The following is a 13,290-nucleotide window of genomic DNA, read 5'->3' as shown; positions in this document are numbered from 1 at the left end:
CTGTGTAGGGCCCGGGGCGGGGTCTGTGTAGGGCCCGAGGCGGGGCCGGCCGGGCGGGGCCTGTGTAGGGCCCGGGGCGGCGCCGGCCGGGCGGGGTCACTGGTCTCTGCCCAGGGACAGGCAGTGCCGCCAGCCGCTCTCACCTGGTCACGCCCCCCAGCACGACAGCTCCGGCCACCGCGCCGCTGCACACCAGGAGCCAGCGCCCCACGAGCCGCTCCGCGGCGGAGCCGGGCACAGGCGGGGCCACCGCCCCGGGACGGGCAGCGGCTTCCGACCCCGCGCGCCGCTGCTGCGGCTGCCGCCACCGGAGACATCGCTGCGGGGAGAGGGGGGGTCAGTGCGGGCGGGGATGAGCGCAGCCGGGCGGCCCGGGGGGTGGGGGCGCGGGGCCCCGGGGTGGGGGGGGAGGGCAGCCGCGCCGCCTCCCTTACCTGGGCCCCTGAGCCCCCCCGCCGAGGTAGCAGGAGGACCCGCGCGCTCCCCAGCGCCGCCCGCAGCATCGCGAGCACAACCGGAAACAGTACCCTGACATCTGACCCGGTAACAAAGCCAGCATTTCCGGACCCACGTAGCCGTCGCCATGACAATCCAGCACGTGACAGAGAGTAGGGCGCGCCTCGCGCGCGCTGAGGACAGGTGAGCGCGAGTCCGAGGGGGGGCGGGGCCCGATCACCGGGGGGGGGTCACATGATTCGGGGCGGGGCTTCCTTCCGGACACGTGACCAGGGCGAGTCAGTTCCGTCGGCTCCGGAGCCAGCGGGGCGCAGGGTGAATTGGCCATGGAGAGACGGGACCGGAAACGGGGCTCGGGGGCCGGAAATGCGGGTGAGCGGGCGGAGCTTGTACCGGAAACGGACGGGAAATCCTGGCGATGAGCTGGTCGAGCCGGGGGCGGAGCTCAGTTGAGGTGACGGCCAGAGCCCCGGATGGGCCGGTGCTGGCGGGGGGCGGGGCCGGCCATGGCTGCGTGTGAACGCGAGTGGCGCCGCTTCGGAGTCACTGCGGCTCCCAGCGGCCGGCAGGAGGCGCGGGCTGGACGCGGGGGCTGCGCCTGGTGCCCGCGGCTGGGTCCCACGTGGGCCTCGCGCGTCCCGCTCTGCCGTGGGAAGCAGGGCGGGGCCCCCGGCACGGGGCGTGAGACCCCAGCTGGGAACATCCCCCCCCCCCCGAGTGCAACAGAACCGGAGCTCGCCACATAACGCGCCTGGGTTGGGAGCTGCCCTGGGATCCCAGCGGCAGAACACACGGGGTGGGGGCCGGTCGCAAGTGTGAAAAGGCGAGACAGAGTGTGTGTGTGTGTGTGTGTGTGTGTGTGTGCGCGGGGGGGTAATCGGCCCCGATAGCTGGAAATCCCTGAATATCGGGACTGTCCCTATGGAACAGGGACATCTGGTCACTAAGCTCACAACAGGCTGCTGTCAGGTTCACGGGCACACCGGGCTGTGCTGGCCTGCGCTCTGTTTAATGTGTGTTAGCAATCACCTGTTTAATTTTCTATCTCGTGCTTTTGCTCTCCCGTGTCATAACCCCAAAGTTTCCAAGTGGCCCACCAAGTTCCCATAACCAAACAAGAACATGAGAACAGCCAGACTGGCTCAGACCAAAGGTCCGTCAAGCCCAGTATCCTGTCTTCTGACAGTGGCCAGTGCCAGGTGCCCCTGAGGGAATGAACAGAACAGGTAATTATCGTGTGATCCATTCCCTGTCGCCCATTCCCAGCTTCTGGCAGAGGCTAGAGACGCCATCCCTGCCCCTCCTGATTAATAGCCATTGATGGACCTATCCTCTATGAATTTAAAAAAATTTCTATGGTAACTTACAGGGAGACTGCTGGTAGTCTGTGGAAAGGTGACAGGTCACATCATACTGCTGTAGTGGCACCGGCTGAGGAGGTGGGGCGACAAATGCACCCCCATCCCCAAGAGTTTTGCACTTGCTTAAACTTCCATAGGTCACAGAGCCAGGGGGGCCTTGGCCTGATCATTTTTAAACAGTGGTCCCATACTTAACCAGCACAGCTGCAACCAGAATGGTCCAGAGCAGTTGTGTGGTCACAACACCACTGATGTTTGACAGAGAGGCAGTTAGGCCAAATGATGCTCCAGCCTGGCACACACACAGTTTGTTTCTGTACAGCGGAGCACAGGGGCGTTCTCCTCAGAACTTGATTCCTAGTGACAACTCATGCGCAGTTGGGGTAAGAGAGAAGGGAGGCTCTGCAGCTGAGGGAGACCTGGGGTCCCTGCGGCTGGGAGAGGACGAGCAGGGACCAGAACGGAGTCCTTGCTGGGGAGCGATGGGGACCAAAATTTGCCCCACAAGAAATATCTGAATTGACACTATTGCGGCCACCTTCTTTCTTCCAATGACGTATCCAGATCTCCCCAGGTCCATCCTTACTTGTAAAAGTTACAGGAAATGATGTGGAGGAGCCAGCTCAGCAGCCTCCACTGGGAGCCACTGCTCTATAAGAGGCAAAAGGAAACTAAAGCCACCAGTAGTATCTAGAGCTCCTAAGCACTGTCATGACCCACCATTGGGAGGGTTTTGAGGAATGTTCTTGGGAGAAAGGAACCTGACAGCTGGGCAACATGTGCATGGAATGAAGTGAACCAGAGGCATTGTGTAGAGGAGCCTGAAGGAGGTGCAAGGAAAGGAGACTTGTTCACAGGACAGCAAGGGAATAGGCAGCGTATGCAGCACAGGGGTCAGGTGCCAGACCCATGCTTTTGTAGCTTTCATGCCAGAACAAATTGGGGGATGGGTTTTTCAGAGGGAGTAGGGAGGGCTGCACTTACTCTTTAGATGATACAAAGACCTGGTGCACACCTATGTCGAGGGTGTCCGGCTACAGCCCCTCTTGCAGCTCCTCCAGAACCGTTAACTGAGGTTCTGGCTACACTTTTCCCCTCACTTGTTTATTCTCACACTCCCCATCCGTGAGCCCACCAAGTTGCGAGACTCCCTCGTCAGCCTCCTCCTGGCACTGGCCAAGGTGGCCAGCCACCAGACCAGGAGAAAGCTCAATGGCAGGTGCTCTCTGACTGTGGGACCTGTTTCCGTTCCCTTGTCATATCACATCTCCGAGCAGAGTTCCTCTGGGCAATGTCCGGTGACTCCTGGGCCTTCTCTGCACTTGAAATGCTACAGCAGTACAGCTGCAGTGCTTCAATGTGGACATTATCTATCCCTACAGGAGGGGTTCTCCCATCGGCATGGGTAATCTACTTCCCCAAGAGGCGGCAGCTAGGTCAACAGAAGAAGTCTTCCATTGACCTAGTGCTGTCTACATGGGGATTTAGGTCAGCTTAACTGTGTCACTTGGAGTGTGGCTTTTTCACACCCCTGAGCGACTTAGCTGGGTTGATTTAATTTTCTAGTATAGACCAGCCATTAGACTCCTTTTAGGAAGAGTGGGCACTGTCTGGGGTGCTTTGCTTGGTGCCCCTATCCGGAAACCTGATGTGCAAACTGTCACTCACACTCCCATTCCTAATTTTGCACTTGTCATCCCCAAATTCAATTGTGGCCTGCACTTTGTGGTTCCACCCCCTCAGTAAAGGGGGCAGGTCTTTAGTTTTGGCTCGCTTATCCCAGGACTCACAGAGAAATCATGTCTCACCAATCTATTAGAATTCTTTGAGAATGTTAACAAGCATGTGGACAAGGGGGATCCAGTGGATATAGTGTACTTAGAAAGCCTTTGACAAGGTCCCTCACCAAAGGCTCTTAAGCAAGCTGTCATGGGATAAGAGGGAAGATCCTCTCATGGATCAGTAACTGGTTAAAAGATAGGAAACAAAAGGATAGGTTAGGTCAGTTGTCAAAATGGAGAGAGCTAAATAGCATACTCTCCCAGGCGTCTGTACTGGGACCAGTGCTGTCCAACATGTTCATAAATGATCTGGAAAAGGTGTAAACAGTGAGGTGACAAAATTGGCAGATGATACAAAACTACTCCAGATAGTTAAGTCCAAACTGACTGCAAAGAGTTACGAAGGGTTCTCTCAAAACCGGGTGACTGGGAAACAAAATGGCAGATGAAATTCAGTGTTGATAAGTGCAAAGTAATGCACATTGGAAAACATAATCCCACCTATACATACAAAATGATGAGGTCTAAATTAGCTGTTACCTCTCAAGAAAGAGATCTTGGAGTCATTGTGGATAATTCTCTGAAAACATCCACTCAGTGTGCAACAGCAGTCAAAAAAGCTAACAATGTTAGCAACCATTAGAAAAGGGATAGATAATAAAACAGAAAATATCATCACGTTGCTATATAAATCCATGCTATGCCCACACCATGAATACTACATGCAGTTCTAGTCGCCTCATCTCAAAAAGGATATATTAGAATTGAAGAAGGTACAGAGAAAGGCAAGAAAAAATGATTAAGGGTATGGAACAGCTTCTGTACGAGGAGAAATTAAAAAAGACTGATACTGTTCATCTGAGAAAAGAGACGACTAAGGGGGAATATGATAGAAGTCTATAAAATCATGACTGGTGTGGAGAAGGTGAATAGGGAAGTGTTATTTACCCCATCACATAATACAAGAACTAGATGTCAGCTGATGAAATTAATAGGCAGCAGGTTTAAACAAAAGGAAGTATTTCTTCACACAATGCACAGTCAACGTTTGGAATTGGTTGCTATGGGATATTGTGAAGGCCAAAAGAATAAGTGGGTTCAAAAAAGAATTATATAAATTCATGGAGGATAGGTCCATCACTGGCTATTAGCCAAAATGGTCAAGGATACAACTCCATGCTCTGGGTGTCCTTAAACTTCCAACTGGCAGAAGCTGGGACTAGACGAGAGGGGATAGATCACTTGATAATTGCCCTGTTCTGTTTGTTCCCTCTGAAGCACCTGGTCAGAAGACAGGATACTGGGCTAGATGGACCATTGGTCTGAGCCAGTATGGCCGTTCTTTGACATTACAAAGTGGGGATTCAGGACCAAAAATAGCTGCAGGCAGGTGTGGTCAGAGCCCAACCAGGAGTGTATGTTCGAGATGGGAAATGTGGATGTGAGAAGGGTCTGGAGACTGGACGCAGTAGGAGATCAGGAGAGGGATCAGGTTGGGCCAACTGGAAACCCCACATGGGGCAGGAGACTGAAGAGGGGAGGACTGGTTTCCAGGGCTGGAGCTGAGAGAATCCCTGAGCCAAACCCTACCCCTAAGCTGTGACTGGACTGGGCTGCCTCCTTGACTGCTCCTGTGTTTCCTTCCTAGGAATGGGTGATGGCTTTCTCATGGAAGTGTGCGTTGACTCCGTGGAGTCTGCTGTGAATGCAGAGAGAGGAGGTAAGGAAGAGAGGAACAGCTGGGACTTGACCTGTCCTCAGTGTAATAAAACCTGGCAGGGGTAGAATGCAACAGCCTGTATGGTGCCGAGGCTTCTCCTGAAAGAGGGATTCTCAGTGTTATCAGCTGAGCACTCAGGGACCTCAGCTTTATTATACAGACCATCGAGAAAGACACGGTTCCTGCCCCAAGGAGCTCACAGTCTAATATAGCTGTATGGAGCGGACATAGAGCATGGGATAGTGTGTCCAGTTCTGGTGCCCACAACGCAAGAAGGATGTTTATAAATTGGAGATGGTTCAGAGAATAGACACAAGAATGATTAAAGGATTAGAAAACCTGCCTGATAGTGACAGACACAAGAAGCTGAATCTGTTTAGCTTAACAAAGAGAAGGTGAAGGGGTGACTTGATCACAGTCTATAGGTATCTACTTGGGAAACAAATATTTAATAATGGGCCCTTCAAGCTAGCAGACAAAGGTATGACACGATCCAATGGCTGGAAGGTGAAGCTAAACAAATCCAGATTGGATCTGGATCTAGACAAATCCAGACTGGATTCTCCATCACTGGCCATTTTAAAATCAAGACTGGATGTTTTTTTTAAAGCTCTGCTCTAGTTCAAACAGGAATTATTTCCGGGAACTTCTGTGTGATACAGAAGGTCAGATTAGCCTTAGAATTTATGAATGTTTACTACTAGAAATCTGCAGCTAAGGCATGTCAGTCAATGTGTGCATCAGCCCTCACAAGCTAACCAGGGCTGGCCCAATACTTAGATACAAGATCTCCAAGAGACAATGACCAAGGTCCAAGCACAGTGCTAGGTGGTGGTGTGACATTCTGTACCTTGGGGAAGCGCCCTGTAACTCCCATATTCCTCGTTTACATGTAATTGTGATCTTGCATATAAAGCAGGCCTTGTGAGGTGTCGGGAAAGGTTATGATCTGCTGAAAGTCATTGTTCTATCCATATATGTATATCATTAATGCATATGAAGTTATGAGAATTGTGTTGTATGGTTGTCAGTAAAACATGCTGTAAGTTGGGGGTATCAGCCAGATATTAGCTCCCCAGAGACAACAGCAAGGAAAGTAACCAACGCCCGGGCAGGGTGTCAAACAACCCATCAACAGCCATTGTCCAGCAAGGGAGCTACAGTTCAATGACTCACTTGCATGAGGCCACACCAGGGGAATTGCTCAACCTTGCCTGGAGACTCAGCAATGCCCGCCCCTCAGACATGCCTGGACTTGTGTGTTCCCCAAGCACATGGGACTGAGGGTATAGAACAGAACAGAGCAGGCCCATGTTTCGTCTTTTCTCCTGGCCCCACCTATGCTGCAAGCAACAAAGACTCTGGCAAGTTTCTGCGCAGTAAAGCAGCTTTCTGCATTGTAACTCCCGAGGTGTACACACTGCCAAGCCATTTAGTGCACAGAAACTGCACAGTATCAGCGCTGTAAGAAACCCAGCCCGACGAGAGACATACAGCTTTCTGCGCCGGGGGTACAGCACCACGGTCCCAGTGTAGACCCCCTAGTCGATTACAGCACTGCGATTGGCCTCCGGGAGGTGTCCCACAATGCCTGTTCTCGCCTCTCTGATCATCGGTTTGAACTCTACTGCCCTGCCTTCTGGTGACCAACCGTCATCCCCACCCCGTAAATTCCTTGGGAATTTTGAAAGTCCCCTTCCTGTTTGCTTGGTGGCGCATGGAGTGGTCTCAGCGCATCTTTCCAGGTGACCATGCCTGCTCCACGCACCAGGCGATCCCCACTTGGAGCAATGCTGAGCTGCTGGACCTTATCAGCATTTGGGGAGAGGAGGCCGTCCAGTCCCAGCTGCGCTCCAGCCGTAGGAATTATGATACCTACGGACAGATTTCACAATGCATGACAGAAAGGGGCCATGACCGGGACACACTGCAGTGCAGGGTCAAAGTGAAGGAGCTGTGGAACGCCTACCACAAGACACGGGAGGCAAACCACCGCTCTGGTGCTGTGCCCACGAGCTGCCAGTTCTACAAAGAGCTGGACGCAATACTCGGTGGTGACCCCACCTCCACTGCAAAGACCACTGTGGATACTTCGGTGGCTCATGTGCCAGTCGAGAGTGGACCGAACCAGGAGGAGGAAATCTTGGATAAGGATGTGGAGGGGGACCCAGAGGCAGAAGACGACTCAGAGATCAGTGATGCATGCAGCCCAGAGCTCTTCTCTACCCTGGAGGAGCCTAGCCAGTCACAGCTGTTGGAGCTTGGTGAAGCGCAAACAGGAGACGAGGCCCCTGGTAAGTGGCTTCAATTTTGAGAATTGCTGAAGCGAGTTGTTGGGGGCAGGAGGGTTACAGAAAGCAGGCTTGTGTCTGTATGATGCATGTACCATGATGAGCGTATGATGTACGATGAGCGGCGGAACAGGGTGTTGATTGACTCCCTCACTTCACGGGAATCTGTCTCAGAGATCTCCAGGAAACTCTCATGGAGATACTGGGCAATCAGCTGCCGCAGGTTCTTTGGCAGAGCTGCTTTGTTTTTTGCCCCATTAAGGGTAAATTTCCTGTACCACTCTGCCATCACTGGAACGGGACGGGGGGAGGGGGGAGGAACGGGACGGGGACACCATTGCTGCACACAGGCGAGCCGCATAATGGCCAGGACGGAAGCTGCAGTCTTGGAGAAGACCCTCCCTTGAGTCCCTGCTCACCCTCAGCAGCGAGATATCTTCCATAATGATCACAGCCTGTGGAAAATCTGGGGACAGGAATGATTATAAGGCCCCCCCCCCTACAGTGATGGCTCTCCCCAAGAGCCACGTGCCCAGTGTACAGCAGGGTCCGGGAACAGTGATTTACCCTGCCCCTGCGGCTACTCACCATTTTGGGGGTCTTGTGACTCATGTGTGCTTGCCTGGGGTCAGCCAGTTAGTGACAGGTATGTGAATAGTGGCTGTGTTTTAAATCACTGAATCAGTGGTCTGTGTGTTGCAAACAATACTGCTTCTGAAAAATGTTTCATTTTGGCTTCACAGATATGACTTTGGGAGCCCAGCCTCCCTCTTGTTATCGCCGGCTGAACGGCTGCACAGAATTAGAAAGTGGCCACAAAGAACTAAAGAGGACTTTCTGCGTGATGTCATGATGCACTCCGCCGCTGAGAAACAGGAATTGAAGGAGTGGAGGGACAGCAAGAAGAGGGACCGAAAGGAGAACGCAGCACGCCAGAACGAAGCCACGGGTCAGCTCTTAAACATTATGGAGCACCAAGTGGACACGCTCCAGGTGCTACTAGCACTGCAAACCAAGCAGCTCCGCGCCCACCCTCCCCTGCAGCCGCTGTCGCAAAACTCTTTCCCATGTGCCCCCCAGACACCGCCAACATACTCTTATCAACCTCCTGGCTCCAGTCTGTACCTGCTGCATTCCACTCCTTCCCTGTCACAGTTCAGCCCTGTGGACTCCCAGTACCCACTGCACTCAACACCCGTCCCTCTGCAGTTTAGCCCTGCCGAAGTACAGTACCCGCTGCACTGTACTCCAAAGGAGAAGGTTGGATATGATACCTGGACATACACAAATCTTTAACCGTCCCGGGACACCACCTCCTCCTGGGACCCTCCCTTCCCCCATCCTCCTCAGTGCTGATGTGTTTTTTTGTTTGTCTCTCTTCTCCTGTTGTTGTTTTTTAATAAAAGAATTGTTTGGGTTTGAAAGCAATCTTTATTCCATTAATTGAAAGCAAACAGAGCCCTGCAAAGCAACAGGCAATTTTCTTACACCGTAGTGCATCATCTGCACCAATCACAATCCCTTCCTAGCATTACAAGCACTGCACTCCAAAGCATAGCAACAAATATTAATGGCTTTCTCCTTCAAATTGCTGCCTCAAGGCATCCCTGATTCTTATGGCCCCGCACTGCGCCCCTCTAATAGCCCTGGTCTCTGGTTGTTCAAATTCAGCCTCCAGGCGCTGAGCCTCAGCGGTCCAGCCCTGAGTAAAGCTTTCACCCTTCCCTTCACAAATATTATGGAGCATACAGCATGCGGCTATAAGCACAGGAATATTGTCATCGGCCAGGTCCAGCCTTCCATATAGGCAGCGCCAGCAGGCCTTTAATGGCCAAAAGCACACACAACAACCATTCTGCACTTGCTCAGCCTGTTGTTGAACAGCTCCTTGCTGCTGTCAAGGTGCCCTGTGTATGGCTACATAAGCCACGGCACTAAGGGGTAGGCAGGGTCTCCCAGGATCACAATGGGCATTTCGACTTCCCCTACGGTGATCTTCTGGTCAGGGAAGAAAGTCCCTGCTTGCAGCTTCCTGAACAGGCCAGTGTTCCGAAAGATGCGTGCGTCATGCACCTTTCCGGACCATCCTGTGTTAATGTCCGTGAAATGCCCACAGTGATCCACAAGTGCCTGGAGAACCATTGAGAAATACCCCTTCCGATTAATATACGCAGTGTCTAGGTGGTCTGGTGCCAGAATTGGAATATGCGTGCCATCTATCGCCCCTCTGCAGTTAGGGAAGCCCATTTGTGCAAAGCCATCCACAATATTATGCACATTGTCTAGAGCAGGATATGATTAATGGCCCTGCACACGTCTGTCAACATGAGTCCAATGGTCGACTTTCCCACTCCAAACTGGTTAGCGACCGATTAGTAGCAGTCTGGAGTACCCAGCTTCCACAGTGCAATCACTACATGCTTCTCCAACAACATGGTAGCTCTCATTCTCGTGTCCTTGCACCGCAGGGCTGGGGTGAGCTCATTACACAGTCCCATGAATGTGCTTTCCTCATCCGAAAGTTCTGCAGCCACTACTTGTTATCCCAGACGTGCATAACAATGTGATCCCACCACTCAGTGCTTGTTTCCTGGGCCCAAAAATGGCGTTCCACCGTGGTCAGCACCTCCGTGAATGCCACAAGCAATCTCGTGTTGTAGCTACTACACGTGGCAAGATCAATGTCGCACTCTTCTTGCCTTTGTACACCACTGCCACTCGTGACGTGTTAGTCAGAGCAAGCAGAATATTGGTCAACAGTGTGGAATCCATTCCTGCAGACCGAAGAGGCAGAGCGCGCAGTACACAAACCATTGAAAGATGGTGCCAAATGCGGACGGAAGCACAGGGATTGCTGGGATGCGAAGCAATGCATCAGAGGGCAATGGAACATAGGGTGACCAGACAGCAAATGTGAACATTTGGGACAGGGGGTGGGGGGGTAATAGGAGCCTATATAAGAAAAAGACCCAAAAATCAGGACTGTCCCTATAGAATCAGGACATCCGGTCACCCTATTGGGACAGGACGCAGGATGCCCCGCAACTCCCTCCGCCTTCCCACAACTCTTAGCGGCAGAAGAGGAAGAGATGCTCTGTGGGATAGCTACCCAGAGGGCACCGCTCCGAATACCGCTGCAAGTGCCGCAAGTGTGAACACACTATTGCGCAGGCAGCTGACAGTGTGAACACACAACAGCGATTTCCATTCAGCGCTCTCTGAGCGGCGCTGTAACTCTGCCACTGTAGACATACCCTGAGAAGAAGACTGAAGACTCCAACAGAGGAGACTGGCCCAGATTTAAGGGACAAATCTGTATATTAAGGACTGCAATACCCAGTGGGTTGAGAAAAACTGCTTAGTCTAGTTGTTGCCCAGTCTAATCGGGTTGAGAGTGTAGACTGCCTGCTTAGATTTTATTTCTTTTGGTAACTAACTCTTACTCTTTGCCTAACACTTATAGTTACTTACAATCTATCTTTTGTAGTCAATAAATTTAACTGTTTATGTTTTCTAGTGAGTTTGCCTGAAGTGTGTGGCAAATCTGCTGATTTGCAAAGGCTGGTGTATGTCCACTTTCCATTGATGAAGTGGTGAACCAACTAATAAATTTGCACTGCTCTCTTGAGCAGTGCAAGATGGTATATTCCTGAGGCACAGTGCTGGGAGCTGCAGGGGGATTCGGCCGGTGTCTTTCTCTGTGTGATTCATGATTGGCTCTGGCAGCATTCATACAATACAGCTGGGTGTGGGGCTCCACATGCGTTTGTGCTGAGTGATAACAGCACCTGGAGGGGTTTGCTGTTGATCACTAGCAAGGCATTGTGAGAGACAGCCCAGGCTGGGGAGAGTCAGAGGGGCACAGCGGTCCCACAGTCCCAGGCTGCATCCCAGGGAATCCTGTCACAGGTGGTGTGAGGCCGAGAGCGGGGCAGGTGACTCTCCCCTTTGGCACAATGCTCTGGCCTCCAGGCATATCACCCTGATGGGAGGGCAGGGGCCTGTTGTTCTAGTGTCCTGACTCTTCAGGCTGTAGGTCCGATTTTCTGTTTCTCAGTGGCCCTTTTCCATAAGCCCCAGTTCCCCTCCTTGGTCCATGTGGCCTTCTCAGGAGTCCAGAGAGATGGTTTGTGCCCCTAACTTACCGACTATTACTCGGTCTCTTGTCCCAGGTGCTGGCCGGATCGAGCTGTGTGCTGGCCTGATGGAAGGAGGAACCACGCCCAGTATGGGTGAGTGCCCCAGGGCATCTTGCTCATAGAGGGACATCAGGACTACTGCCCTGCAACTGCACCAATGGAATACGTACTGGGGCAGCATTCAGTGGGACCAGGGCCAGTCCTGCAGGAAGACTCAGGCTGCGGCTGCTCTGAGATCAGAGCAAATTTGTGCATTCTCTGAAGCCTCCTGTCCAGTGTGCCCAAATTTTGCCAGTGTCCATGGAGTTCAGTGGCTGCTCTACCCTCCAGGGCCTCAGTGCAGGGAGCAGGCCCCATGTGTCCTGGATTTGGCAGGGAGCCTCCCAGCTCTTCAGCTGGCCCAGCCGTGGAAGTTGCATCCCCATCCCTTCAGCACCACACTTCCATCCACCTAGCTCTTCACTCCTGCTCTCCTTCATTCTCCTCTGCCCTCCTGACAGGAGGCTCAGGGATTCCTGCCTAACTCCCATGCTCCAGGGTACTGGGGATCAAAGGTCCCTTCCCATCTCTGAACCCCAGGTGAGGCTCTCCTGCTGGACAGAAGTGTGGGCTGGGAGCCCTCTGTAGCGGGGAGGGTGGGTGTCTGCCCTGCTTGTCCCCAGGCTGAGCTGTCTCTGTCTGTCCCAGCAGGGCTCCTGCAGGTGGTGAAGCAGTGTGTGCGGGTCCCAGTGTTTGTGATGATCCGCCCTCGTGGGGGAGATTTCCTCTACTCCGACCGGGAGTTGGAAGTGATGAAGGCTGATACCCGCCTAGCCAAGCTGCATGGGGCCGATGGGCTGGTGTTTGGGGCCCTGACTGAGGATGGGCGCATCGACACAGAGCTCTGCACAGCCCTGCTGGGTAAGGAGGCCCCGGTTATGGGGTTCTACTCTGACTGATGGTGGCAGCTTGGTGCTGTCTGACCTGGTGATGCTGGAAGATGCCGTGTAGGTCGCTCTGGCTAGTGATAGCTGGCTGGGGTCTGGCCCCTCACTCCAGCCTCTCCTGGTTTCATGCTGCCATCTACCCCACAGCACTGTGGGTGAACGCTTTGCAGACAGACAGCGCGACTGCCCCCAGGAGTTCCCAGCGTGAAACACAGTCTTGGGCGAGATGAGGTGGTAAGGGAGGGAGAGGCTCATGCAGGGTACATGCAGGAGAGACCAGTGTATTTTATGGCTAGCAAACTCCCCACATACCTTCCTTTCCTACTTGTGGGTGAGAGCAGAGCTGGCTCAGAAACCTTGGTAAAGATGCCCAAGAAGTGCTTGCCTTGGCCTTCTGCATACCAGCTGGCCCAGACCTCGCTCTGAATTTTTCTGTCTTCCAAAATACCTGAGAAAAACAGGGCAAAAAAGGAGAAATGAAAAAATGCAGAAAGTGGGTAGAGCTGGTGTTGCCTGGAGCGGCTGGGCTGTGGGAGACCTGAACCCCTTCTGAGCCGAGGGAGGAAAGGATCCTCCCTTGGAAAGGTGCAGCAAGAGGAGAGGGCTCTGTCCAGGA

General features: G+C 53.0%; 2 protein-coding genes across 3 annotated transcripts in view; one reads left to right on the top strand and one right to left on the bottom strand.

Annotated features, from left to right (window-relative positions):
• LOC112107195 (cytochrome c oxidase assembly protein COX15 homolog) overlaps nucleotides 1-635 on the bottom strand; it is a 13,570-nt gene extending 12,935 nt beyond the window's left edge. The window contains exons 1-2 of one of the 2 annotated variants that reach the window (XM_026650979.2): nucleotides 435-539; nucleotides 144-319 (exon numbers count right to left, since the gene is read on the bottom strand). In XM_026650979.2, coding sequence (XP_026506764.1) covers nucleotides 144-319; nucleotides 435-503 — 245 coding nt within the window. In that variant the 5' untranslated portion in view covers nucleotides 504-539. Of the gene's footprint in view, nucleotides 1-143; nucleotides 320-434 lie in introns of both variants that reach the window. The other variant, XM_026650980.1, reaches the window with a different exon arrangement.
• A 93-nt stretch (nucleotides 636-728) lies between these two features.
• CUTC (cutC copper transporter) overlaps nucleotides 729-13,290 on the top strand; it is a 16,549-nt gene continuing 3,987 nt past the window's right edge. The window contains exons 1-4 of the mRNA XM_026651031.2: nucleotides 729-828; nucleotides 5,247-5,318; nucleotides 11,782-11,841; nucleotides 12,439-12,648. Of these exons, the coding sequence (XP_026506816.1) occupies nucleotides 783-828; nucleotides 5,247-5,318; nucleotides 11,782-11,841; nucleotides 12,439-12,648 (388 nt within the window). The 5' untranslated portion in view covers nucleotides 729-782. The remainder of the gene's footprint in view (nucleotides 829-5,246; nucleotides 5,319-11,781; nucleotides 11,842-12,438; nucleotides 12,649-13,290) is intronic.

The sequence above is a fragment of the Terrapene carolina genome, unplaced genomic scaffold, assembly GCF_002925995.2.
Source record: "Terrapene carolina triunguis isolate 2854851 unplaced genomic scaffold, T_m_triunguis-2.0 Scaffold95, whole genome shotgun sequence".
In the NCBI taxonomy this organism is placed as follows: domain Eukaryota; kingdom Metazoa; phylum Chordata; order Testudines; family Emydidae; genus Terrapene; species Terrapene triunguis.
Note: the sequence above shows the minus strand (reverse complement) of the source record. Positions and strands in the feature narration are given on the sequence as shown.